The following is a 25,142-nucleotide window of genomic DNA, read 5'->3' on the forward strand; positions in this document are numbered from 1 at the left end:
TAACCAGAAATGAATCAGATCTGGGACCAGCAGCTGCAGAGGGACCGTGAACTCTGTACATGCCCGGCTCCACCAAGGAGCTAGAGCTCTGCTCATACCCTGGCGATCGGGCGCAGGAGAAACCAGAAGGCAGGGCCAACTTGGACCCAGCCTAAGCTCTGAACGCCAACTCACACAGTGCAATCAGAAAGGCAGGAGCATGACTGGCTCAGGATATCCGAACACAGTCACTGACTGTGACTAAGCTACGCACTACCTAACAACACAAGGGAAAACTCAGAGTCAGAATATGTGCTTTTTAGGCAACGACTTTGAGTGGCCTAAGTACCCTGGACTATATCCTAAAGTAATAGAGAATCACTGAAGGATTTTAATTAGAGAATAATGGACTGGAATTACATTTTCTGAGATAATTTTGGCAGGATGGAAGTCATAGCGGAGAAGGTAAGATGAGAAACAAGGAGCAGAAATAACAATGATATGGTCAGGTGTTGGGGGAGCACATCTTTCCATTCCAGCACTCAGGGGGCAGAGGCAGGATGATAATCACAAAGGCCAGTCTGGTCTACACTGAGAGTTCAAAGCCAGCCAGGCTTAGAGACCTTGTTTCAAAAATGAAAGAAGAAATAATAATGGCCTAAACAAAGGCAGTGGTGATGCGCGTAAAGGGCACAGGAGGCAAGAGTAAGAAGTTTGATTTTCATTCACTCACTTTGTGTCTGTGTCTGTGTGTGTGTGTGTGTGTGTGTGTGTGTGTGTGTGTTCATAGGTGAGTGCTGGCATGCACATGGCACAATGCACAAGTGTTCAGAGAACAACTTTTGGGAGCCAGTCTCACGGTCCACCTCATCTGAGGCAAAGCTTCTCTCTCTGGATCTCGCTGTTGTTCCTCGCTGTGTTCAGTGGGATTTATGAGAAATTTTCTGTCTGCCTCCCATCTCATAGCAACATACCAGGAGTTCAGAAGTTTGCCGCATTTCTAGCTTTTTACATGAGGTCTCAGGAGAACTGAACTCAGGTACGCCAGACAGCCTGGCTGTCATAAGACCCTGTCTCAAAACAAAGTGTATGGGTATATAAAATCAAAGCCTGCATAAAAGGAACTATCCAGCATAATCACAATCATATTAGGATGGTAGGAGCCAAGGACAGTGGCACACATGTCTAATCCCATAACTCAGAAGGCTGAAACAAGAGAACAATTGTCACCAGGGCTGGAGAGGTGGCTTAGCGGTTACCACGATTGTCTGCTAAGCCAAAGGATCTCAGTTCAATTCTCCAGGACCCACGTAAGCCAGATGCACAAGGGGTGCATGTGTCTGGAGTTACTTTGCAGTGGCTGGAGGCCATAACATGCCCATTCTCTCCCACTCTCTTTTTCTCTCTCTTCCCTCTTTCTCCCTATCAAATAAATAAACATATAATACAAACATTTTTTTTTTAAAAAAAAAGAAAGATTGTCATCAGTTTGAAGACATTTTCAGTTACAGAGAATTTCAAGGCTGCTCTAAGCTACAAAGCCAAAACCCTATCAGAAAGGGGGCAGGGCAGGGGCTGGAGAGATGGTTTATCAATTAAAACACTTGCCTGCAAAACCTAAGTACCCAGGTTCAATTCTCCAGTATTCACATAAAGCCAGCAGCACAAGGTGGTGCATGCATTTAGAGTTTTCAGTGGCCAGAGGTCCTGGTGTACCCATTCCCTCTCTCTGTATCTCTCTCTGCCTCTCTATCTAATAAATAAATAGAGTATTTTTTAAAGGATGGTGAGAATAACTAGAGATTTTCTGATCCTCCATTTTTATAAAATATTCATGTTCAGAATGCTTTCTATACTTGGAAACAGTCTCTTTGCCACCGCAAGTGGGTAATACAAAAAAGCACTTTCTAAGTTCAAGCCTGAGATACATTCAAAAGAGATCAGATATGCAGAACACCCTCTCAGAGAAAATGGCTCCCTCACCTACATCACGCAACAGAAACTCAAAGGAAACCAGGAGAAAAACTGGCTAGTCACATGTAAATAAATAAATAAATAATAAACTGCATCAGTGAACCACCAAGCATTAGCAGTAATGACCAAACAGGTCAAGGAAGGAGCGCTGCTAGACACAGCGGAGCACACCTGTAATTCCAGCTCTTGGGAGACTGAGGCAGGAAGATGGCCAGCTTGAGACCAGCCTGGACTACATGCCAGGTCCTATCTCAGTAAAAAAGGGGGAAAGAGGCTTAGCCCTGGACACTTTAAAAACCTTGACCTCCTGTTAAGGCCATCCATACTACAGAACAAGAATTATAGCTTTTTAGTTTACGCTGATAAATATTTCATTCGTGCAGCTATGTATGAGCATTTGTGTGCATTTGTGTTCACATAATTAGGATTTGGTCACCTAAAAAATAAAAAAAATGAACTATCATACTAAGAGGAGCAATACAGTTCACTTGCTAATCCTATCTATTTTCAATTATTAAATTCATTCTGGTGTGTGTGTGTGTGTGTGTGTGTGTGTGTGTGTGTGTGAGTTTGTGTGTAGACAGGGAAACAGAGATAGAAAGAGAAAGAGCAGGTGTCTTGGCATGGTTTAATGTGAGTCATCAGATCCTTAGATTTGGTAAGCTCATAAGTTTAAAGATAACTTCGTACGAGGCTTTTGAAATGCAGCCTGCAGCCTGCAGCCTGCTCAGTGGGCCAGGCCATCACTGCAACGAAGCCCGTGTTCTTATTTGTTCAGCTTGCAGAGTTGCCATCATTACTTACATTTTAATTTATAAATTTGTGAAGTATTATAGCTTTCATTCCTCATACTCATAATCTTTAAAAACGGTGTTCAAAAGTACCTAATTCACAAGTAATACAACCTGTTCTTCTTGAAATGATTGCTTAGGATTTGCATATGCTTAAAACACAAATCACCTCATAACACTCAATAAATTATGAATGAAAAATCTACTGTAACTGACTAGGATTCAATATTTATTACAAAAACACAGCACAGACCTCCAAGTACATTTTTCTCTTAATCGCCAAAGATAAACTAAAACTAAAATTTTAAAAAATCTATGATAATTTCATCAAGAGATGATTTGAATTGATATGTTTAATCTTCACCTGGTGACATTTTGAGCCAGAAATAATAATTCATTTAACTCATAGTAGATGATTCAAACAAATTCAGAATGATTCAGTGGTAACAATATCCTAACAACTCTTAAAAAGATTATTAATAAGAGGTATACAAAAACCTATTAAATTAAATACATGAGAAAAGTTAATCAAAATTTAGTATTGCATCCCCAACTCGTGTGTGTGTGTGTGTGTGTGTGTGTGTGTGTGTGTGTGTGTGTGTGTTGCTGTTTTTGTTGTTCTGGTTTGGCTTGGTTTTTGAGACAGGGTCTCACAATGTAGCCCAGACTGGCCTCAAATGTGTAGACCTCCTCTCCCAGCCTCTACTGCACTAAGTAGACTACCACAACCAACCAATGTACTCACTGATTTGTTACTTGCATAAAGCAGCAGTGTTCATTAAAAACTATGAGAAATGTAAACTGGAAATAGAAAGCTATTAAGGGAGGGAGTAGAGAAGACAGTAAAATATATCTGGCATGCTTGTGGAAAGGGGGGAATATGGAGCTGAAAGAGTGCAGTGGGAAAAGGGAGAACAGAAAGAGAGGAAGAGGAAAGCAAACAAAATGAAGTATGGATGAAAATTTACAAGCAAATTCTAAAAATAAAAGATTCTTTAAAACATGGGAAGTATCTTATTTTTGTCACTGAAGAGTAAAATTGTCACTAAATTTCAATTCATCTAAAAATACTGTATACACAAAGGTTGAAATTTTAATAGTAAACATTTCATTTCTGAAATAAAAGTAATTAATTCTACTGGTTTAATGTACAAATGACAAAAAATTGAATGGTTGCCTTGTGCTGGAATGCACCTGGAGTAACAGCTATTGAGATGGAGAGAGGAAAAAAAATCACTTATGGGCCCAGGTGTTACAGACAAGCTTGGGCAACTGCAAAAGTCTAATTCAAAACACAAAAAAAGTGAATTGTTAAGCAAACCATGTTAACATAAACTGCTGGCTTTCTAATTTGATTATATTTATGATAGAAATACCCTTTTGAGTTTATATATTTCAGCAAATGTGAGATATTCATGGAAAATATTTTTAATTCTTTTTAAGAACATGGTCTTCAAAAACAAAAATATTTCATCTCATATATGAACAAAGTTATGTATTAAAGATGCCATTGTTTAACAGAAATTCACTCCAAATTTTCTCTCTGGCTCTCTACTTCATAAAATCCTAAATCAAAATGTGTAAACATATTAGGTTCACCTTGAGGACATTGTATAAAATGAAAGAAGCCATTCATTAAAAGATAAATACTATATGACTCCATTGTGGCAAGAATAGTAAAATTCACAGGGAAACCTTTCTAATGTCCCTGTGGTTAGTGACCAAGAGGGAACTTTGAAGCTCAGTTACACAACTAACCACTATTGAACTGCACACTTAAAATGGTTAAGATGGCAAATTTTATGTTATATGTATCTTACTACAATTTTAAATATAAGTAAATACAGCCAAGCATGGTGGCCTGTATTTGTAATCCCAGCACTCAGGAGGCTAAAGCAGTTCAAGGCCAGCCTGGGCTACATAGTGAGACACTGTCTCAAAGAACAAGTAAACAACATTGTATATCAAAATACTATTTCTTGTTTGTGAAATTTTTCTGTAAGTATTTTTCATTTAATATATGATGATTTGGAGAGCGTTCTGGTTAAGATGATGGTGTAGGAACGATGCCAAAGCATCCTAGGGGAGAAAAAAAAAACAGCAAAATACACTCCTTTACTAAAAAGTAAAGGTGTACAAGAAATTATCAACCATAGCAGAGAAGTAGGAGAGAGCCAGAGCATCCAGAGACCACAGAAGCAGGCAGAAGCAGCTCCAGCAGCTCAGCCTGAGCCGCAAGAAAGGCAGGTGAGGGGATTCTCCACTCACACCAGCCTCCTCGCAAAAGTCAAGGGAGGACAGCAGGGACCAGCGGAGTGGCTTGTGGGGAAGAGGATCATGAGGACCAGCGGGAGAACTCCAGCCACCATCCACAGCCTCCCCTCCCCCGCCACCAGTGCCAGCAAGCACCAGAGAAAGGAAACTCACCTGTGATGACTTGCAGAGTTCACAGGAAACCTACAGTCTGATGACATGTCAGGGAAAGTAAGTAAAGCCAAGCTGACTGAGTTGCGGGAGCGCACACTACGCCACAGATGGCACCCAGCTCCAAACACCATGCTTCTGGAGGGGCGCTGGCAACTTCAGGGACCAGGTGGCAGGTACATGAGACCTTAATACACTGTTCTCTTCAGTTCTGCAGGCTGGGATCTTTCACAATTAGATATTAAAACTAAAGATAGCTGGGCAAATAAATAAAGTATGGAATTCTGCAAGGCAGCAAAAGCAATGGGAGCAACCATGGAGGGCTTTGTACTAAGAACATATTGAAAGATAAAATATGAAAATATTGTTTAATCTATTTTAAAATATGAATTTAATATACTGAGCAAAATAATACAGAATTTCAAGAAAAGCAATATATATTAACCAGAGAAAAAGATTCCTGGAAGAAAGGAATCATAAAATATATATAAATTTATACTCAGACTATATTAAACTTAAATTATTAATTTATTTATCTTTGGTTTTGAGGTTCCTGTGGTTGTTTTGAAACTGGGTCCCACTATTTAAACAAGATTATCCTGGAGCTCACTAAGTAGCCCAGGCTGATCTTGAACTTAGAATAATCTTCTTGCCTCAGCCTGCCAAGTGCTAGGCTAACAGGCACAAACCACCACGCCTTGCTAATATTTTAATTTCTATAAATTGGGAAACAATCCTAGCAGTAACCAGTTCCTAAGTTCCTACTTTCATTACCAGTTCCTAAGTTGTAATAGAAATAATCAAAATATTTCTGATGTTCAAAATATAATCAAGTAGGTTTAACTAAGAGACAAGGGATTGGTACCAGGTGTCAGCTTTTCAATTCTTTAAGAATAATATACAATGATGGCACATGCCTATAATCTTAGCACTTGGGAGGAGGAGACAAGATGATCAGGAGTTCAAGGACATCCTCAACTATACAGGCAGTTCAAGCCTAGTCTGGGTGACATGAGACCCTGTCTCAAAGAAAGAAAGAGAAAGAGCATTCCTCATTCTGCTCTGCTTCCTTGCTGTGCTAAATGTGGCCAGATGCCTTAAGCTCCCACCATCACGCCTTCTTTACCATGGTGAACCATAACCTGTACTATAAACTGAAATAAAGCCTTAATCCCTCAAAAAAGGGAAAGAAAAGAAAAATTGAGCATGGTAGCTCACACCTATAATCACAGCACTTGGGAAGCTGAGGCAAGAGGATCAGTAGCTCAAGCCCACCCTTGGCTACATAATAAGTTTAAGACTAGCCTGGGCAATATAAGAACCTATCTCAAAAAAAATTATCTAGTATTTTAAAATCTAACTCAAGAAAATGATAATTTGTTTTCAGCATCTGAATGTTTACTTTTTTCCATAAAACAAATGAGAGAAAGAAGTTGAAAAACTTATAGAAAATTATTTTATCAATAGTCTATGAAAAGTATAATTATTGAAATGAGATGCTGAACTAAGTCAAAAGCTAAAACAAATGAAATATTCCAGAGGGCAAGTTGGAGCAGGCTTTTTGTCAGTTTTGCTTTTGTTTCTGTGGTGCTGGGATCAAACTGTGTCTTGTGCATGCTGGCAAATGACAGGCCCTGTGTTACATGTTCAGCCAGCTGTAATATTCAATTTTCAGATATATATCTAACACAGAGGGCACAAAAGCCAAACTGAGATTGTTGGCATCTCTGTCCAGAGACTGCTGGACACTTCTTTATGTGATATCAGGGTTCATGAACTAAAATAATGGTCTTATATCTTTGAGTGAAGATGTCTGTAGACATATATTATGATCTGCTGTAAAGAACATCATTGGCCATGCATTGTTAGGGTATCCGTGAGGACAGCATTAATGGCTCACACATTTGTTCCTGCCATTTTCCCAATATAACAAAAGCACCAAGTCTGCAAAACACAAAGGCTAAAATAAGAGGGAGCATTAAACAATACTATGAAAAGAAGATAATCAATGTTAAAAGTGATTATCCAAAATTAGGTAGAAAATGGACTTTAAAGTGTGCTAGCTTATTATTTTTACTTCATAACAACTTATACAATCAAAGAGAATGGAATTTATAATTGAACCTAAGTTACAATATCTAAACTTGAAGCACTTCCTTCTGCTCACCAATTCTCCTCTTACACACATCTCTCTCTAACCCTTGCTTTGGAATCTAACTTTTATTTCCAATCCAATATTATCTGCCTTCTAACTTTCAAAAATTCATGGAGACTTATGAATCCTTGGTGAGATTTTGTTTTCTAACACTGATTAAAAACATGGTTTTCAAAAGAGCCATTTCTCCATTCCTGGGGACTTGAAGAAATGATAAAAGGAAATGAGTTTTAGAGTAGACAGTGAAGTTGGAAAAGTAGCAGAAGAAACAATGTAGAACTCTGAATACACTGTTATGGAGTTTCTGTGTTATTCTGTAATAAAATAGACTTCCAACTGAAGACAAAGAAAAAAGTTATGTAGAAGATGAGAGTTTGTCAAAGTCTTACCACTACTTGAAACAAACAAACAAACAAAAAAGACCCTTAATTAGAAGAGGAACTCTCACTCCAAAAGATTGGAGCATTTCCTGACTCAGCAGCCAGGGACGAACTGTTTCAGACAGAAATTGGTTCTTCTAGTATCAGTTTACTGTTTCAAAGAAAAATCTCTGTGTGTGTGTATATGTGTGTGAGTGTGTGTGTGGTATGTGTGTAAACATATATGTTCTTGCACGTAGAGGCTATAGGCTGATGACCAGAGTCTTCCTCAGTTGCTCTCCACACTATTTTTTGAGACAAGACCTCTGAGTGTAGAACTCACTTACTCGGCTACATTAGTGAGCTAGCAAGCCCCAGGAACCCAGTCCCTGGGCGAGGTGCATGTGTAAACGGTAGTACTGGGAATACAAACTCAGGTCCTCATGTTTGCACAGCACTCACTTTTCCAGCTAAACATCTCGCTAGTCCCTTAGTGAATATGTTTCTCTCCTCACAGCCTTCTGAATCCCAGCGCCATCTTACCCCATACAACCACACAGAGCCCCACGTCACTGAAATGTTCACAAGAATTTTTATCATCCTCCCTTTGGCTTAACATAAAAGAAAATTTTGAAAGAAAAAGATGCCAAGCATGGTAACACGTGCCTGTGACCTCAGCACTTGGTAAGTAAAGACAAGAGAATCAAGATTTCAGAGCCAGCCTGAGCTACATAGTGAGCTCACAGCTAGCTTAGGCTACACAAGGCCCTGTCCCTAAAACAAAACTAGTGAAAAGTAAAGTTCCCAAAGAATCAGCATACACATGATTATAAATCAGAAGAGGCCAGAAACCTATACTTGTGCTGTGGGGCACGCCTGCAGTGCAGGATGTGTTTACCATCTGTGAGGTCTTGGGTTCAAACCCTAGCAGAGAGTGAAATTTATAATCAATGCCAGAAGCATCAATATTAAAGTCAATCTAAAGATAAACATCTGTTAATTACTTAGCATGGTTTTTAATAAACCATAATGTAATAGAGAAATATCACAAGAAGGCAACAATAACAAAACATTTTCATTTGCAAATAACCTCACTCAATTAAAAGATTCAAGAGAAATGACCAGAAATGGAAAAGTATTAGGAAAAATGCAAGAAACTTACAAAAATAATTCTTTACTATAACTCATAGGAGACATGGATGAATGAAAATTGAAACATAATGGTAAACAAAACTATAAAATACCTAGTAATAAAGGTATACTATCCTAGGCAGGGAAACAGGGAGCATCCCTAGGAGCTTAAGCAGCATCTACTCGTTGGTGGGAATGATGGCTCAAGTCCATAATCTCAACACTTAGGAGGAAGACGTAGGAAGAATGCCGGGAGTCAGGCTGGGCTACAAACTGAGTCCAAAGGTGGGCAGGATTACAGAACAAGATTATATCTCAAAACAACAAAAACCTACAAAGAAAGAAGGGAATAAAAGAGACAGAGAGCACCACCTGTCATATGACCCCAATGACCGCTTCAGGGACACTCTGATCCAACCAAGACCCGCTTCTCCCTGCGTGCTTCTGAGTCCCACACGTCACGCCTCCCAGTTGCACACAGGAAACAGAACCAACCTGCAACGAAGCAGGACCCTCGCCTTTCAGGAATCAAGTAAAATGTCAAGTAGAGAAAACCTGCTAATTCTCTCAAGAGGTTTCAAGTAACTCTTAAATCTTTTGGCAGATAATCTGAGTCATTTTATGTAAGTAAATAAAAGAACATATAGGCCTTTACATTAGTTCTAAACAGAAGCAAAAGAAAGAAACACTGAGGGTTTTTTTGCATTATTAAGAAATTTCCAAATACCACAGTCCTTAATATTTCAGAACTTCTGATTGTTTGATTATGATTTGGTTTCAGGATTATCTTTTTAACTCTCTGGATAAAAACAGTTTCCTAAGAAAATTTCTAGTGCAGCCAGGCACAGTGCCGTATACATATGTATGATCCTAGTATTTGGGAGGTAGGGTAGGAAGATCAGTATCAAGGTCATCCTCAGCTAGCCAGCAAATTCAAGGTTAGACTGGTAATATATGAGACCATCTCTCTTTCAAAAAAAATATATATAGCACAACAGAGAAGCATCTGTTTACATCCAGATAATTAATATCTAAGTATTCTTATCTATCAGATTCAAGCAGTTCACCTAGAACTTTTCTAGATAAAATGTGATTAGCCAAATAATAATGAGTATTAATAGTTGAAATAATAAAATGCACACCTGCTCTAAAACATTCTTCAATTTAAACTGTTTATTAAATCAACCCAGCTTTTATAGCTTAAGTTTCAATTAGTGGTTTTATATGGAAAAAATAAATAAACAACTCTCCACTGGAATAGGAAATAAAATTCTGTTCTCAGACAGGTGTGCTGGCTCCTGCCTGTGATTCCATCACGCAGAAGGTTGGAGGAGAAGGAAGACTGCCACATGGCCACACTCGGATACACAGAGATTACCAGGCCTAGTAGGCTACCATAGTAAGACCCTGTCTCCACAAATAAAAATAATAACATTTTTTTCTGTTCTTACCTTTGATGTTTTCCATTCCCAGCCATCACCTATCTGCTGGGAATGTTTAATAAATTCCTTACAACAATGTTGGAATGATTTTTCCCCAAAGAACTCAGCTTCTTCCATTTTAAATGACAACTGCAATTTAAAAAATAAAACAACTCAGTATTAGAATGAACATTAAGATCCCAGGCTGGAGAGATAGCTTGGTGGTTAATGTGCTTGCCTGCAAAGCCTAAGGACCCATGTTCAACTCTCCAGATCCCATGTTAGCAAGATGCACAAAGGTGAGGTAAACGCAATGTCGCACATGCCCACTAGGCGGCACAGCATCTAGCATGAGATTTCAGTTGCTGAGGCCCTGGAGCATCAATTATCTCTCTCCTTCTCTCTCACTCACTCTTGCTGTCTCTTAAAAAAAAATAAAGATCACAGAGATGCCCTGCTCTGGAAGGCACCTGGACCCTGCAGGCATGATGCTGAAGCAGGCTTGCTCCGCCTTCCTGACTGAACTGCCCCTGGGTCCCAGCTGCCAGCTCCACTGCTCTGGAGGCCAGAGCCCCCATCCCTTCCCCACCTCCGAGTTCCCTGGTCCCAGCAGCCCTGCTGCTGGCTTGGGGCAGCCTGGTCCCTATGGGTGTGTGGGGGAACCAGATGGCTTCTCAGCCAGATTCTATCAAACCTTCTTTGAAGAACTGAAACCAATGTTTCTCAAACTGTTTCACATAATCGGAAAACAAAAAATACTCCCCAACTACTTTTATGAAGCTAGCATCACCCAAATACCAAAACCAAACAGAGATCCAACAAGAAAAGAAAACTATAGGCTTATTTTCCTGATTGCCTTAGATGCAAAACTCCTGAACAAAATCCTCACAAACTGCATTCAACAACACATCAAAAGCATTATCCATCTTGATCAAGCAGGATTCATCCCAGGGATGCAGAGATGCTTCAACATACAGAAACTAGTCAAAATAATACATCACATAAGTAAGCAATCACAAAAGCCACATGATTATGTTGATAGATGCTGAGAAGACCTTTGACAAAATATATCACTTCATGACCAAAACAGTGGAGAGAATGGGCATGCACAGTTTATATTTCAACACAATAAAAGCTATATATAAAGCACCTAAAGACCAAATAATGCTTAATGAGGAGAGACCCAAGGAATTCCCATTAATATCAGGAAGAAAACAGGGTGCCCACTCTCACCACTGCTCTTCAACATAGTACTAGAAGTACTAACCCATGCAGTAAGACAAAAGAAAGAAATAAAAGGAATATAAAATGGAAAGGAAGAAGTCAAGTTAGCCCTATTTGCAGATGACATGATTCTGTACATAAATGACCCAAAAGTTTCCTTCTCAAAACTTCTAAAGGTGATCAATTCCTTCAGTAAAGTGTCAGGATAGAAAGTCAACACACAAAAGTCAGTAGCCTTTCCATATGCAAAGAATAACTATACAATGAAAGAAATCAGTAAGACAGTTCCATTTTCAGTAGCCATAAAAAAAAAAATCAAAAACCTTGAATAACACTAACCAAGAATGTGAAAGAACTCTATAATGAAAACATAACAACACTCAAGAAAGAAATTGAGGAAGACTTGAGAAGATGGAAAAACCTCCCATGCTCTTGGATAGGTAGAATTAGTGAAAACAGAAATTCTACCAAAAGCAATATACAAATTTAATGCAATACCAATAAAAATTCCACCATCAGCTGGGCATGGTGGCACACATCTTTAATCCCAGTACTCAGAGGCAGAGGTAGGAGGATCACCATGAGTTCAAGGCCACTTTGAGAGAATATAGTGAATTCCATGTGAGCCTGGGCAAGAGCAAGACCCTACCTCAAAAGAAAGAAATTCTACCATCATTCTTCACAAAGACAGAAACAACTATCTCAAAATTCATATGTAATTGCAGCAGGCTTTTGCTATCCAAACATGTCCTCAGCAAAAGAAAGACCTTTGGAGGTATCACCATACCTGAGTTAAAGCTAGATTACAAAGCCATAGTAACAAAAACAGCATGGTACTGGCATAAAAACATAGTTAATATAGTACAGTTCCTGTTAGAGTATATTTTAGAAGGACCTACACTTAGTAAAAAGTTTAGTTTGTCCATACCTTTAATTTAAATGGCTTATTTTGTATCATACTTCTAAGAAAAGACTTCCAAACAGGCTCCTCAGAACTTCCTTCTCTGCCTTCAACCTTAGCTCTTAGATTGACAGTGTTACAGTGATTCGTGGAGGTAAGCTATCCTTCACACTTTATTAGAAGGTCAGTTCTCTAGCAAATGGTGTTGCAGAGCTTGAAATTGTTTGTCAAAGTATAAGGTTATGATCACCTAATTAACTACCTTCTTTATCAAACTTACAAATGTGACACATCAAGGCACACTAACATATTTTTATAGAAAGCTGTCTAAAACATAAAACACTGTTTATAGAAAGAGGATTTTGGAGCCATAAAGAAATACACAGGTCCTGTGGTTCAGTCCTCTCCATGAGGTTAGATCCCATGACTACTCACATCCTCATTCATTGTAAACATAAGACTCACTTATTATGCCAGTCACTAGGCTATATAGTTCACATCCTCATGTAATCCTTTCACAACCCAATGGCTGATGCTCCTCAGATGAAAAAGAGTCAGGAATTTGTTCAAGAATACAAATGAAAAGGGGTTCAAACTACTCTCTGGCCTCAGAACCAATGACTTGTCTATACCAGCTGATTGCCAAACCACCACAGACATTATTAAAATTTGGTATAACCTATTGGAATGCGTTCATACATAAAATACATATTGAATATCTACTAAATATCAGTCACTGCACATACATAAAGGTTAAATATGAAAAAATATTCTAACAAAGGGAGACAAACAACAGAAATAATTTCAGTGGAAACTCTTATCCAGCCTCCATTCAGCAACTCGCCAGGTGAGTCTAGGCTCTCTACAAACCTGATGTCTGCAACATGCTGACCATAACACACCTCCACCCCATCAAGTGAGTGTATGCTCACAAACCATATTCTTGTATCAAAATATATAGTTTTTAATTAAACACTAAACAAATCAATAAAATATCAGAAGAAAAGGCCAGATGGAGGTGATCTTTTATATGAGAAACAAACCACTAGGGAACTAGTCAGGACAATGCAGCTAGAAAGCTTGGTAGAGTGTGGAAAAAGTACAAAGCCAGGATTCTGTATTAGACCTGCTGTGCAAGCGGATTGGTAACTTTCTTTTAAACAAAACTAGAGATGTAGATAATGCGCTATACTATTTAGATAATGCTAAGTGTGGTGGTGGTATGGTGATCATGCACACCTGTAATCCCAGCAATCTGGAGGTAGAGACAGGTGTAACAGGAGTTCAAGATCATTCTGAGCTACATACAGAGGTCAAAGTCACCCTGAGCTACATGACATCCTGTCTTAAAAAAAAAAATCAAAACAGGGCTGGAGAGATGGCTTAGCGGTTAAGCGCTTGCCTGTGAAGCCTAAGGACCCCGGTTCGAGGCTCGGTTCCCCAGGTCCCACGTTAGCCAGATGCACAAGGGGGCGCACGCGTCTGGAGTTCGTTTGCAGAGGCTGGAAGCCCTGGCGCGCCCATTCTTTCTCTCTCCCTCTATCTGTCTTTCTCTCTATGTCTGTCACTCTCAAATAAATAAATAAATAAATAAAAATCAAAACAATGAACAGTGAATTTCACCAAAGTACATATACTCAGAGAAAATAAAAGCCTTGGTTATGCATTTCAATTTTCATAAATGAATGTACTTATACAAGTTTTAAGTTCAATTTAAGTTTTCTAGTACAGTGTGTGTGTGTGTGTGTGTGTGTGTGAGAGAGAGAGAGAGAGAGAGAGAGAGACAGAGACAGAGACAGAGACAGAGACAGAGACAGAGTGATATAATGTGTATATGTGATAGTGTATATGTGTGATTGTGTATGTATGATAGTATGTATGTGACAGTGTGTATGGTAGTATGTGTGTGAATTTGAAAAGTCCATGGAACATGCAAGTGAAAGCATCCAGCAAATGTGTTGAAATAAGTCAAACTTAGACAGGAGAATACTCTGGACCAAACGTGTATTGGTCCTGTTTCAGCACATTACATAGGTGGCAAAGAACCCATTTCATCACCTGGACAAAGGAAGCAGAACTAGAACAGGAATGAAAGACTAAAATGGAGCTGGCACAAAAATGGCTTTTCCAACAGTGTGATCCTAATACGTGCTGAAGTAACCAATTAAAGAAAACAGAATTTAATTCAGAGAACAAATTTAGGAATTTTTAAAATTCAAAGCCAACTCTTAATAACAAAATGAAACAAGTAAAAACCCTCCATCCTCTTAACCCTCCAGTTACTTGAGATTTACTGAGCCATTAAAAATGTTAGTTGAAACATAAAATTTCATTCAATAGTCATAGTTTATCTAATTAACAGCACTGTGCTACTAACAAGATAACTGAACATCAAAACGCTAATTAATACTTTTTAAATTATCCAAGGATTGAGCATTGCTGAGGGATGTTACATACAATAATACAAACACAGCTTGATTACAAAGTTGAAAAGCATACTATACTAAAACTATATTCATCTCAACTCAAATCCTCATAACAGACCATAAGGGAGGACACAGGAAAGGAGGGAGGAAGAGACGGAAGTAGAAACACAACTATATTTCCCAAAATTTAAAATCACTTACAAAAATATAAATATCGGGCTGGAGAGATGGCTTAGCGGTTAAGTGCTTGCCTGTGAAGCCTAAGGACCCTGGTTCGAGGCTCAGTTCCCCAGGTCCCACGTTAGCCAGATGCACAAGGGGGCGCACGCGTCTGGAGTTCGTTTGCAGTGGCTGGAAGCCCTGGCGCGCCCATTCTCTCTCTTCTCTCCCTGTCTGCCTCTTTCTCTCTCTGTCACTATCAAATAAATAAATAAACAAACAAACAAAAAATATATAAATATCTGGGGGCTGAAGAGATGGCTTAGTGGTTAAGTGCTTGCCTATGAGTCCTAGGGACTCCAATTCAAGGCTCGATTCCCCAGGACCCACGTAAGCCAGATACACAAGGTGACCCTTGCATCTGGAGTTCATCTGCAGTGGCTGGAGGCCCTGGAGTGCCCATTCTCTCTCTATCTATCTGCCTCTTTTTCTCTCTGCCTGTCACTCTCAAATAAATCAATAAAAGTAAACCAAAAAATAAAAAATAAAATCTATATAAATGTCTTAGAGCATACTATGTATACATTTAAATATTAAAGACTTATTTTTACTAATGAAATTAGGCAACTGCCTCTACGCTTACACCTCCCAGCAAGAATCCCACATTACAACCATGTGGCATGGTGGCTCTCCCCCATAATCCCAGCACTTGGGAGGCTGAAGTAGAAGAAAGGCCATGAGTGAGTTCCAGGCGAGTCTAGACTACAGGAGAGTTCCAGGTCAGTCTACGCTACAGTGAAACACGGACTCAGAGAACAAAACTATTCACATTCCACATTACTAAGGCTATCGATGTGGCTCAGTGGGTACAGTCTTCTTGCCTAGCATGCATAAATCCTTAGGTCAATTCCCAGCAAGGTATAAAATGGGTGTGGAGGTACACATTTATACTTGCAGTTCTGGGAGGTGGAGGCAGGAGAATCAGAACCTCAAGGTTACCCTCAGCTACACAAGTTTGAGGCCAATCAAAGGTATATGAGTCCCTGTCTCAAAAAAAAAAAAAAAGTGTTTTGTTTTGTTTTTGTTATTTTCACCACATTACTAATACTATGACAGGGGAGGAAGAGATCTCAATAGCAAAGAGGAATGAAGGTAACGGAATTCATATGACATTGAAGTAGAAGAAACAACTCTTTTGGGGAGGAAAGGAACAAGCAAGAGAGGAGACAAGACCATGGGGAAGGAGAGTGGGATAGGGAGGTGAATAAGAACAAGGTATAATGACATATATGTCTCATGATGCTATGGTATCTACCACTTTGTATGCTAACTGAAAATTTCACTTTTAAAAAAATAATTCCGTATCACTGTGTCTGTAGACATGGATTACTGAGTTGGCTGTACTGGCTCACACCTGTAATCCAGGCTTCACAGGGCTGAAGTAGGAAGACTGCTGTTACTTTGTGGACAACATGGACTACATAGTGAGTTCAAGGTCAGTCTGGGCTAGCATAAGAGTTTGCCTTTAAAAAAAAAGGAAGAAGGGAGGGAGGAAAAGAGAAAAGGAGGAAGAGGGGAAGGAGAAAAGAGCTAAGATTATTTCCTCTAAAAACACAGTATCAAGCCAGGTATGGTGTCATAAGCTTGTAGGTATAGTCCTAGCCACTTTGAAGACTGAGGCAGGAGGAAAGATTCAACTATGTGCTGAAGACCAGCATGAACAACACAGCAAGATCTTGGGAGGGAGGGTAGAAGGGAAAAGAAGGGGAAGGCAGGGAGAAATGTGACCTAGGAAAACTGGGCAATTCTGGTTTGAACTTATTTACATTGGTTAATCACTTACCAAGCAGGGTCCTTTGGCAGAGATCCTCAAATTTTAAACAGCAAGTACCCCAGTATAAATTTAAGGTCATAACCAACAAGACTGCCTAATTCTATAGGCCCCAAAACAAATTGTTTCAATTATTACCAGAGAAATGTTTGGGAAGCAATCATGCTAGAAAAATTAGGCCACAATAGATCATTTCGATAGGCCTGGTGGTCAAAGACCCAGCTTTCAAGGGAGGTAGAAGCTGCTATGGCACAGCATGCACAGCCCTGGACAGTCCAGTAAATAAACCCAAAGAGCCATCAAGAGAGAAGTGCAGTCCAGTCTTGGCAGTAGCTGACTAGCAGTTCACAATTCCCCCTCCTTGCCTTCTCATACACATCTCCTAAATCATGGTTTAAACAGGAGGCAACACTGTCCTTCAGATGAAGAATCACTTTTGGAGTTGATATTCGCTCTAACCTCTGCGGCACAAAATCCCATTAGGAAGAGGCTAAAAAGGACTCTCCTTTCTGTATTTAGCTGCCTGTCATCTACTGGTTTTCAACCCCCATAGGTAATTCTCTTTCAGAATGGTTCTCTCCTAATAATATAATGTGCATGGCCAGAGGAGAAAAGTGAAGCCATGTGACATCGTGATACTATGATATCAAATGATATGGAGCTGAGGAAACAGGATCAGCCTTGAAGATGGCACAGCCTCACCACATTATCTCCCCTAAGCCCCTGTGACTGTAAGTTTCAAATCACTCAAAAACTTCCCCATGTTATAGAGATAGGACATAAAGATTAACAATAAGAAAGCTTCTCTTGAGTTCAGAAAAATATGGATCCTTCATAAATTTCGTTCTACCTACCTGCTGCTGATCTAATATTTACAGGAAAAATCTACAGCTTCTAGGTGTGGAGAAAGAGTTCGTGACCACTGACCCATCAACACCAGCCCACACGAGTCCCTCTCGGGGCCAGTGAGGAAGACAGTAACCCGGTATCAACACGGCAACCGCGGGAGACTCTTAAAGAAAGAGGTGCACTTCTATAAAGTGGGAGAGAAAAACCAGGCATAGTGGCACACACCCGTAATTGCAGCCCTTGGAGGGATGAAGGAGGAAGATAGGCCAAAGGTACCCTTCAACACCCTGTTTACAGGAAGAAGAAAAAGAAAAAAAAAAAAAATCCATGAACAGAAGAGGGCAAGCTCACATCTGAAATGGGCTTTCACTAGGAATCAGGAGAAATCTTTGAAATTATCTACTCCATGTTCCTAATTCTAAAAGGAAAGGAAAAAAAAGAAAAACATCTAAAAAGAAGAGAAAAGGTAGGATAAATGGTTAAGGCTAAACATGAACCTGGAAGCCAGGTGTGGCGGCACACAGAATCCCAGTAGAAAGACAGATAACCAGACTGGGCTAGCAGCAAGAACCAGGCTGAGCAGGGTTCCATGAGACCTTATCTAAAAAATAACTAACAAGTACTTTTATACTGTAGGCAACAAGGAGGTGTACAGATTTGTGAGGTGCTTCCCAAACACAAAGGGAGTAAAATGAAGACAAACTATGTTAATTAACAGAAAGAACACAGATACAATCTACAAATGACTTTTTGTTTTGTCTTTATTTTGTTTGGTTTTGAGACAGAGCTTCATGTAGGCCACACTGGCCTTGAACTCACTTTAATAGCCATAGATGACCTGAAACTCCTGATCTTTCTGCCTCTACTTCCCAAGTACTGGGATTACACACCATACCTGAGACTAACTAACATTTATGAACCAAAATCATAAACAAATGTACATCTGAAAACAAAAATGTTCATGAGCTGTAGAAATAAAAGATTTTAAAGGTTTACCTGTCAATTGAAAATTATTTCTGGAAACACAGTTAGAAAGAAATTGATGCCTAGACATGGCCTAAAGGAATATCTTGTCTTAAAAGATAAAAGAAGGGCTGGAGAGATGGCTTAGCAGTTAAGCGCTTGCCTGTGAAGCCTAAGGACCCCGGTTCGAGGCTTGGTTCCCCAGGTCCCACGTTAGCCAGATGCACAAGGGGGCGCATGCGTCTGGAGTTCGTTTGCAGAGGCTGGAAGCCCTGGCGCGCCCATCTCCCTCTATCTGTCTTTCTCTCTGTGTCTGTCGCTCTCAAATAAATAAATAAATAAAAATTTAAAAAAAAGATAAAAGAAAGCTGGGCGTGGTGGTGCACGCCTTTAATCTCAGCAATGGTGAGGCACAGGTAGGTGGATGGCGTTGAGTTTGAGGCCACCCTGAGACTACATAGTGAATTCTAGGTCAGCCTGAGCTAGAATGAGACCCTACCTTGAAAAAGCAAAAAAAAAAAAAAAAAAAAGCTAAAAAAGAAAACAACAAAGATCCAAGTAGAAAATCTAGTTTACACGGAAAAAACCAAGGTAGCTTTAGCCATCTTCACACAACTCAGAGGAGCTGTGCATAGTGTCACTCTTTTAATCTCAGCATTTCTTTGGGAGGTTGAGGCAGAAGATCACTAAGAGGTGGAATCTAGCCTGGGCTACACAGGGAGAGGCTATCCCAAACCAACCAACCAGAAACAGGCAGGGGCAGAGTAGATCTGCAATGCCAATGAACTTGAGACCTGTACTTGGAGTTACAGCACTTACAGAAAAGCATAAACATTAAATAAAACTTGTAATTACAAACAAATATAAGTGAATTTATCTACTTTTTAAAAACTATATTTTACTTATTTATTTAAGAGAAAAAAGAGGGAGACAGAGATAAAGAATGGGTATGGGCACATGAGTGCCTACTACCACTGCAAACAAACTCCAGATGCATGTGCCACTTTGTGCATCTGGCTTTACATGGGTATCAGGGAATTGAACCTGGGCCATCAGGATTGCAAGCAACCTTTAGCTGCTGGGCCATCTCTCCAGTTCTCTCTGCTTTTTTTTTTTTTTTTTTTTTGTCTTGTTTTGTTTTTCAAGGTAGGGTCTCGCTCTAGCCCAAGTTGACCTGATATTCACTATGGAGTCTCAGGGTGGCCTCAAACTCACAGTGATCCTCCTACCTCTGCCTCCCAGGTGCTGGGATTAAAGGTGTGTGACACCATGTCCAGTTTTAAAAATATTTTTACTTATTTATTGGCAAGCAGAGAGACAGACAGAGAGAATGGGCATGCCAGTGTTCCCAGCAGCTGCAAATGAACTCCAGATGCATGTGCTAATTTCTACATCTGGCCTTACGTAGGTACTAGACAATCAGATCCCCGTATTAGACTTTGCAGGCAAGCACCTTAACCACTGAGCCATCTCTCTAGGCTCCCCTCACCCTCTCTACTTTCTAACAACTTTCTTCAACTCAGCTTTCAAACCTCACTCAATGGCTGGGTCTTTTTCCACTCATTTATATGACATCTATTCTTTCCTGTACCAGTATTACTGCTTCTACAAGACTGTATTTTCATATAAAATAAGACTGGAAGTACTTAAGAGAAATTGATCCACCACTGATGGCACATTGAACTGACCCACCAGCTCAAATTTCCCTGTTGCCTGTGAATGGAGGGAGTTGTAGGATAAACTCTAGTCAGCCTATGCTAATTATCCCAGCACAAGAAACTAACGGGGTATGACTTTAACCAAAAAATCCAACAAATAAGGCTCAGAAAAGATGAGCACACGATCAGTATCAGTGCCAGTCTGGTATAGATGGTAGAGCAATGTTTCTTTAAAACATACTACCAAATGTCATCATGTTTTGCAAAAAGGAAAAAAAGGAAATGGCTGGAAATTTTTGTAATGAAAGAGATATGCCTTTAAAATTTTTCTTTTTGTAAACTCTTTTCAGAATTAAAGTGCCGTCATATTTTCACAAGCTTCTCATTCATTTATTCAACACCTATAATATCCTAGCATTACTTCTATGTGTTTGGGGAAAATCCTGAAAGACTCTAAAAATAATTTTGAGCACTTGGATCAAATTTGTGAAGAACTAAAATTTAAACACATCCTACTGTGGTAGGACATCAGCTCAAGCAGGTACATTTAAATTTTAAATTGTTTCTTTGAGTACACAGGAATTCATAAACTGGGCAACTCCAGAATGCAAGCACTTTGGGGTTCCACCAAAGAGGCACAAGGCAAAGCCTTTTCTGGAAAGAACTCTAAACAAGGAAGGCAAAGGAACTATTTGAAGGTTTGACGTAAAGCAGCAGGCTTGTTTAGATCATTCCAGTGGAGAGTCCTTAGAGGCCAGCTGGTGGTTAACCTGAAGCTTTGTTTTCCTAGGATATGATAGTATCCACTGAAATGAGTTTTGGTCTGCTTTGGTGGGAAGCCACAGTAAAGGACCCTCCTCAGACAATGACTTCCCAATAACACAGAAAGCTATGCTTTGCAAAGAAAGGCATGTTTCCTTCTTTTCTTTGACCACCATGAAACTCAGAACTTAGTCTGTGGCCTACCTTTAGCAATGGTACTAAAAAAATAAATAAATGTGTGCAACTTTTCCTAGAATGTGCTTCAGTGTGACCAACCCTAACTCCTCTTTCTACTCAAGCTTCTTACGTTGATAATTCTGATTTATCTTTGTTATGTTATCATATGTAGTTTATAAACTGCCTCAAATACTTTTGGAATAAAATAGGGTACACATTCAAAATTACAAGCAACAGAAATAAAATGCAAAATAGAAAAGTAGACAATAAGATAGAAAGAAAAAATATACTGAACCCTCAGTTTCATCATGAAATTTAAGACTTATAAAAAATATAATCTCTGGCTGGGATAGATGGCTCAGTGGGTAAAAGCACTTGCTCAAAAACATGAGGACTTAAGTTTGATTGCTAGCAGCATGTAAAAAGGCATGATAGTGCATATTGTAACCCAAGCAAGCACTGAGACGGACAGACAGAGGACCAGTGGGACTCACTAGTCAGCCAATCTAACCAAAACTGTCATGAGTTCCAGGTTTTATGATAAACCCTGTCTCAAAGAAATAAGATGTAAGAGCCACAGAGGAGATCTGGCCTTTATGCACGTCCCATACAGAGTAGATACACATACTACACACACACACACACACACACACGTATGTGTGTGTGTGTATAATTCATAGCGTTTGCCTAAGTAATAAAAGACAATAAAAAATCAGTGATAAATAGTACAATAACTAGAATTAGTATGAATTAAAATAATTTTTAAAGTATTATTAAGCCCTTACTCCATATCAAAAACTATTGTTACACAGATGAAGAAATTGAGAAATACATTAAGTCACTTTTCCAGAGCAATGCTACTAGAGGTGGCAGTTCGACCTCAAGCAGTCTAGCGTTACACGTGCTCTAGAGGAATTAAGGTCTCCACGAATCCTAGAATTATAAATAGAAAGGAAAGCTCAGGACAGAAAAATTAACGAGGAAAGTGGGTGACAGTGAGAGTAGGCAAGAGCCTAATTGGAGAATAGATTGAAGATTACAGAAAAATCAGGGTGGGGGGAGCAGGGAATAAGTAGTTTATAAATATCTTCAAAACTCAAAGGAGATTCCATTTAAAATCGTGAACTCAAAAAGGACCATAAGAAGCTTTCTTTAGATAGTACATGACAATCATGAAATAACCTTAATTTCAAAGCTAAATTCCTACTTGTAGTGCCTCCTTTTAGATCCTACATACCAACAGGAGGCCTCAGGTACCAGGCACAGTAATTTTCAGAAATTTCTCCTTAAGCAGGGCACCTTCAGGTAGAACTTTCCATTTTCCTATTTTCTGATTGTTATATACCCAGCCTGCTTGGCCCCTAAAGACATGCTTTCAACATATCATCACAATCTCTGCAGCTCTTTTTGTTGTTGTTGTTGTTGTTGTCATTGTTACGGCTGTTGATTATGATTCAAACATAACCCCGAAGATCCCAAACACATGAGGCTTTGAAGATATTAATATTCACATGGAGCCTAGTCTGAAAGTACTTAGTTATATTTTACCCTACTTGTTTGTCCTAAGGGGGAATGTACTAAATATTAGGAATTGCTATCAAGATATAATTTGTGTGGCCATGGTAGTACATCAGGAATCCAAGCACTCTGCAGTCTGGGGCAAGAGGAACAATAAGCTCTACACCAACATGCACTCAGCAAGAACCTTTCTAAACAAAACAACAACAAAAAAGAAGGCAAGGCACGGTAGTACACACTTGTAATTGCTAGTAATTGACAGGCAAAGCAACTGGACAGTGATAAATATAAATTAAATGGCAGCTGAGGATATAGCTTGGTTGCTAGGGTACTTGCCTACCACATATGAAGCCCCAGGTTTGTTTCCCAGCACTCCATAAACTGGTTGTGGTGGTACAGCTGTATAATCCCACAACATGGGAAGTAAAAGCAGGAAGACATGCTCAAGGTCATTCTCAGCTACATAATCTAGGCCTGCCAGGGCTGAAGACCCTGTCTCAAAAAGAAAGATTCAGGGTGCTGGGGAGATATCTCAGTGGTTAAGGGCACTCACGTGCAAAGACACTAGCCTGTGTTTGATTCCCCAACATCCATGTAAAGCTCAAAGCAGTGCATGCATCTGGAGTTTGTTAGTGGCACAAGGCCTTAGGGACCCTGTTCTCACCTCTCTCTCTCTCTCTCTCTCTCAAATAAAATATTTTTAAAAAAATGAAAAAACTATAGTATCAAAACATTATGCCTAACTTAATTGTTCTAATTGTAACAAAATCTACTACAGCCAAGTAAATAATGTTTAGAACTATTTCCACTAGATTCTTCAATTAAAGTATAAATTTTTTGTTGTTTTTTTTTTTTCTTTGTTTCATTGAGACAAGGGCTGGCTATAAGGCCTAAACTGGCTTAAAACAAACAAAATTTTCCTCCCCCCATCTACCAAGCACTGGGTTTCCAGATATGGACCATGTCCAGGTACAACATTGTTATGCCTCTGTGCTTCGCAGGGTTTTATTATCTCAATACTCAAGTTTCACTTTTTGACTAAGGTTTTCATTCTGTGCAACCCTTTGGAAGCAGTGGGAAGAGATTCTACTTGAGATCCTAAGATAAACTGAAGGACCACACAAGGTCTATGTTCTCTAATTCTAATAATGACAAATGTAAGCGTTCACTGCTCCTGTGTAGGCTCCTATCAAATTATGATTCAAAGAAAGCCTTTGGCAAAGATTCAATCAATGGGAAGAGCAAGGTGAATGATAAAACATTACAAGAAAAGAGCACGAACAATGAAGGAAAACATGATGGAGCCTATCTAGTGACTGTAACCTCAGCTACTTAAGAGAGGTTGAAGCAGGAGGTTAACTTGAGCCCAGATGCTACAGGCCAGACCCACATGACAACCGTGTGGAGATTCTCTATCAACTCAAACAACACAAAACCAAAAATGCAGCGTGACACACATTTGTAATCCCAGCACTTGGGAAACTGATATAGGAGCATTGCCTAGCGCTCAAGGCCAGCCAGGGTTAATAGTTACAGAAGAAGAGGAAGAAGGGTGGGGGAAGGCCCGAGAGGTGGCTCCAAGGGTACAATGCTTCGTGCCCAAGCACAAGAACCTGAGTTTGGATACCCAGTTCCACATAAAAATGCCCTGAGCGGCGTGACCCCAGTGCTGGCTCTTCAGACGGGGCTCACGGAGGTCTAGGCTCCCAAACAAAGAACAAAGTCTGGAGAGTGACACCAACCTCTGACGCCAACATGTAGGAGTATGCATACACCCCACCATATATATATTGGGGTATCTGAGCAGAAAGCAAGCTGAAACTTGGGGATAATATATATATATGTATGTATGGATGGATGGATGGATGGATGATGTATACGCATGGGGGGGCTTGATGGCCAGGTTACTTGCTAGTTACATGTCATCACGGCGAATGTCCTACAAAACAATAAAACCATAGACTTGCAGCTGGGCTGGTAGCTCACGCCTGTAATCCCAGCACTGCAAAGGCTAAGGTAGGATTGCTGAGATTCCAGGCCCTGTCTTAAAAACTCTAAAAACCTTTTTTTTTTTTTTTTTTTTGGTAAATCTCTTCGTGGTGTTTTCCTCACAATCACAACTCATTTGCAAAAATAAAAACATGTAACTGCGGAGCCTAATCACTATGGAGGCCAACACTTATTTTGATTTTGAAAGGCCAGGTAAGCCACCCTTGGCCTCACTCCCAAGGCGTCCATCATCGGGCACGACGCTCTAGACGTGTGCTTTCCAGTTCCCTGTGCCCTAGCCAACATGCCCTCTCCCCTTCCCGGAGGCCGGGGACGAGGGCGTCGGGTTTGCTTAATCCTCCGGGCGCTTCCACCTGAAGGCCTACTCGGGGTCTCGCCCGGCCTTTGTCTGCACGTCGCCCACGCGGTGGGCCCGGCCGGCGGCGCAGGG

General features: G+C 39.8%; 1 protein-coding gene across 11 annotated transcripts in view; it reads right to left on the reverse strand.

Moving 5' to 3' along the window:
* Atg10 (autophagy related 10) overlaps nt 1-25,142 on the reverse strand; it is a 276,423-nt gene that overhangs the window by 251,141 nt on the left and 140 nt on the right. For all 11 annotated transcript variants that reach the window (XM_045134450.1, XM_045134443.1, XM_045134442.1 and 8 more), the window contains exon 2: nt 10,265-10,384. In XM_045134450.1, coding sequence (XP_044990385.1) covers nt 10,265-10,372 — 108 coding nt within the window. In that variant the 5' untranslated portion in view covers nt 10,373-10,384. The remainder of the gene's footprint in view (nt 1-10,264; nt 10,385-25,142) is intronic.

This window comes from Jaculus jaculus, chromosome 14 (genome assembly GCF_020740685.1).
Source record: "Jaculus jaculus isolate mJacJac1 chromosome 14, mJacJac1.mat.Y.cur, whole genome shotgun sequence".
Classification (NCBI taxonomy): Eukaryota; Metazoa; Chordata; class Mammalia; order Rodentia; family Dipodidae; genus Jaculus; species Jaculus jaculus.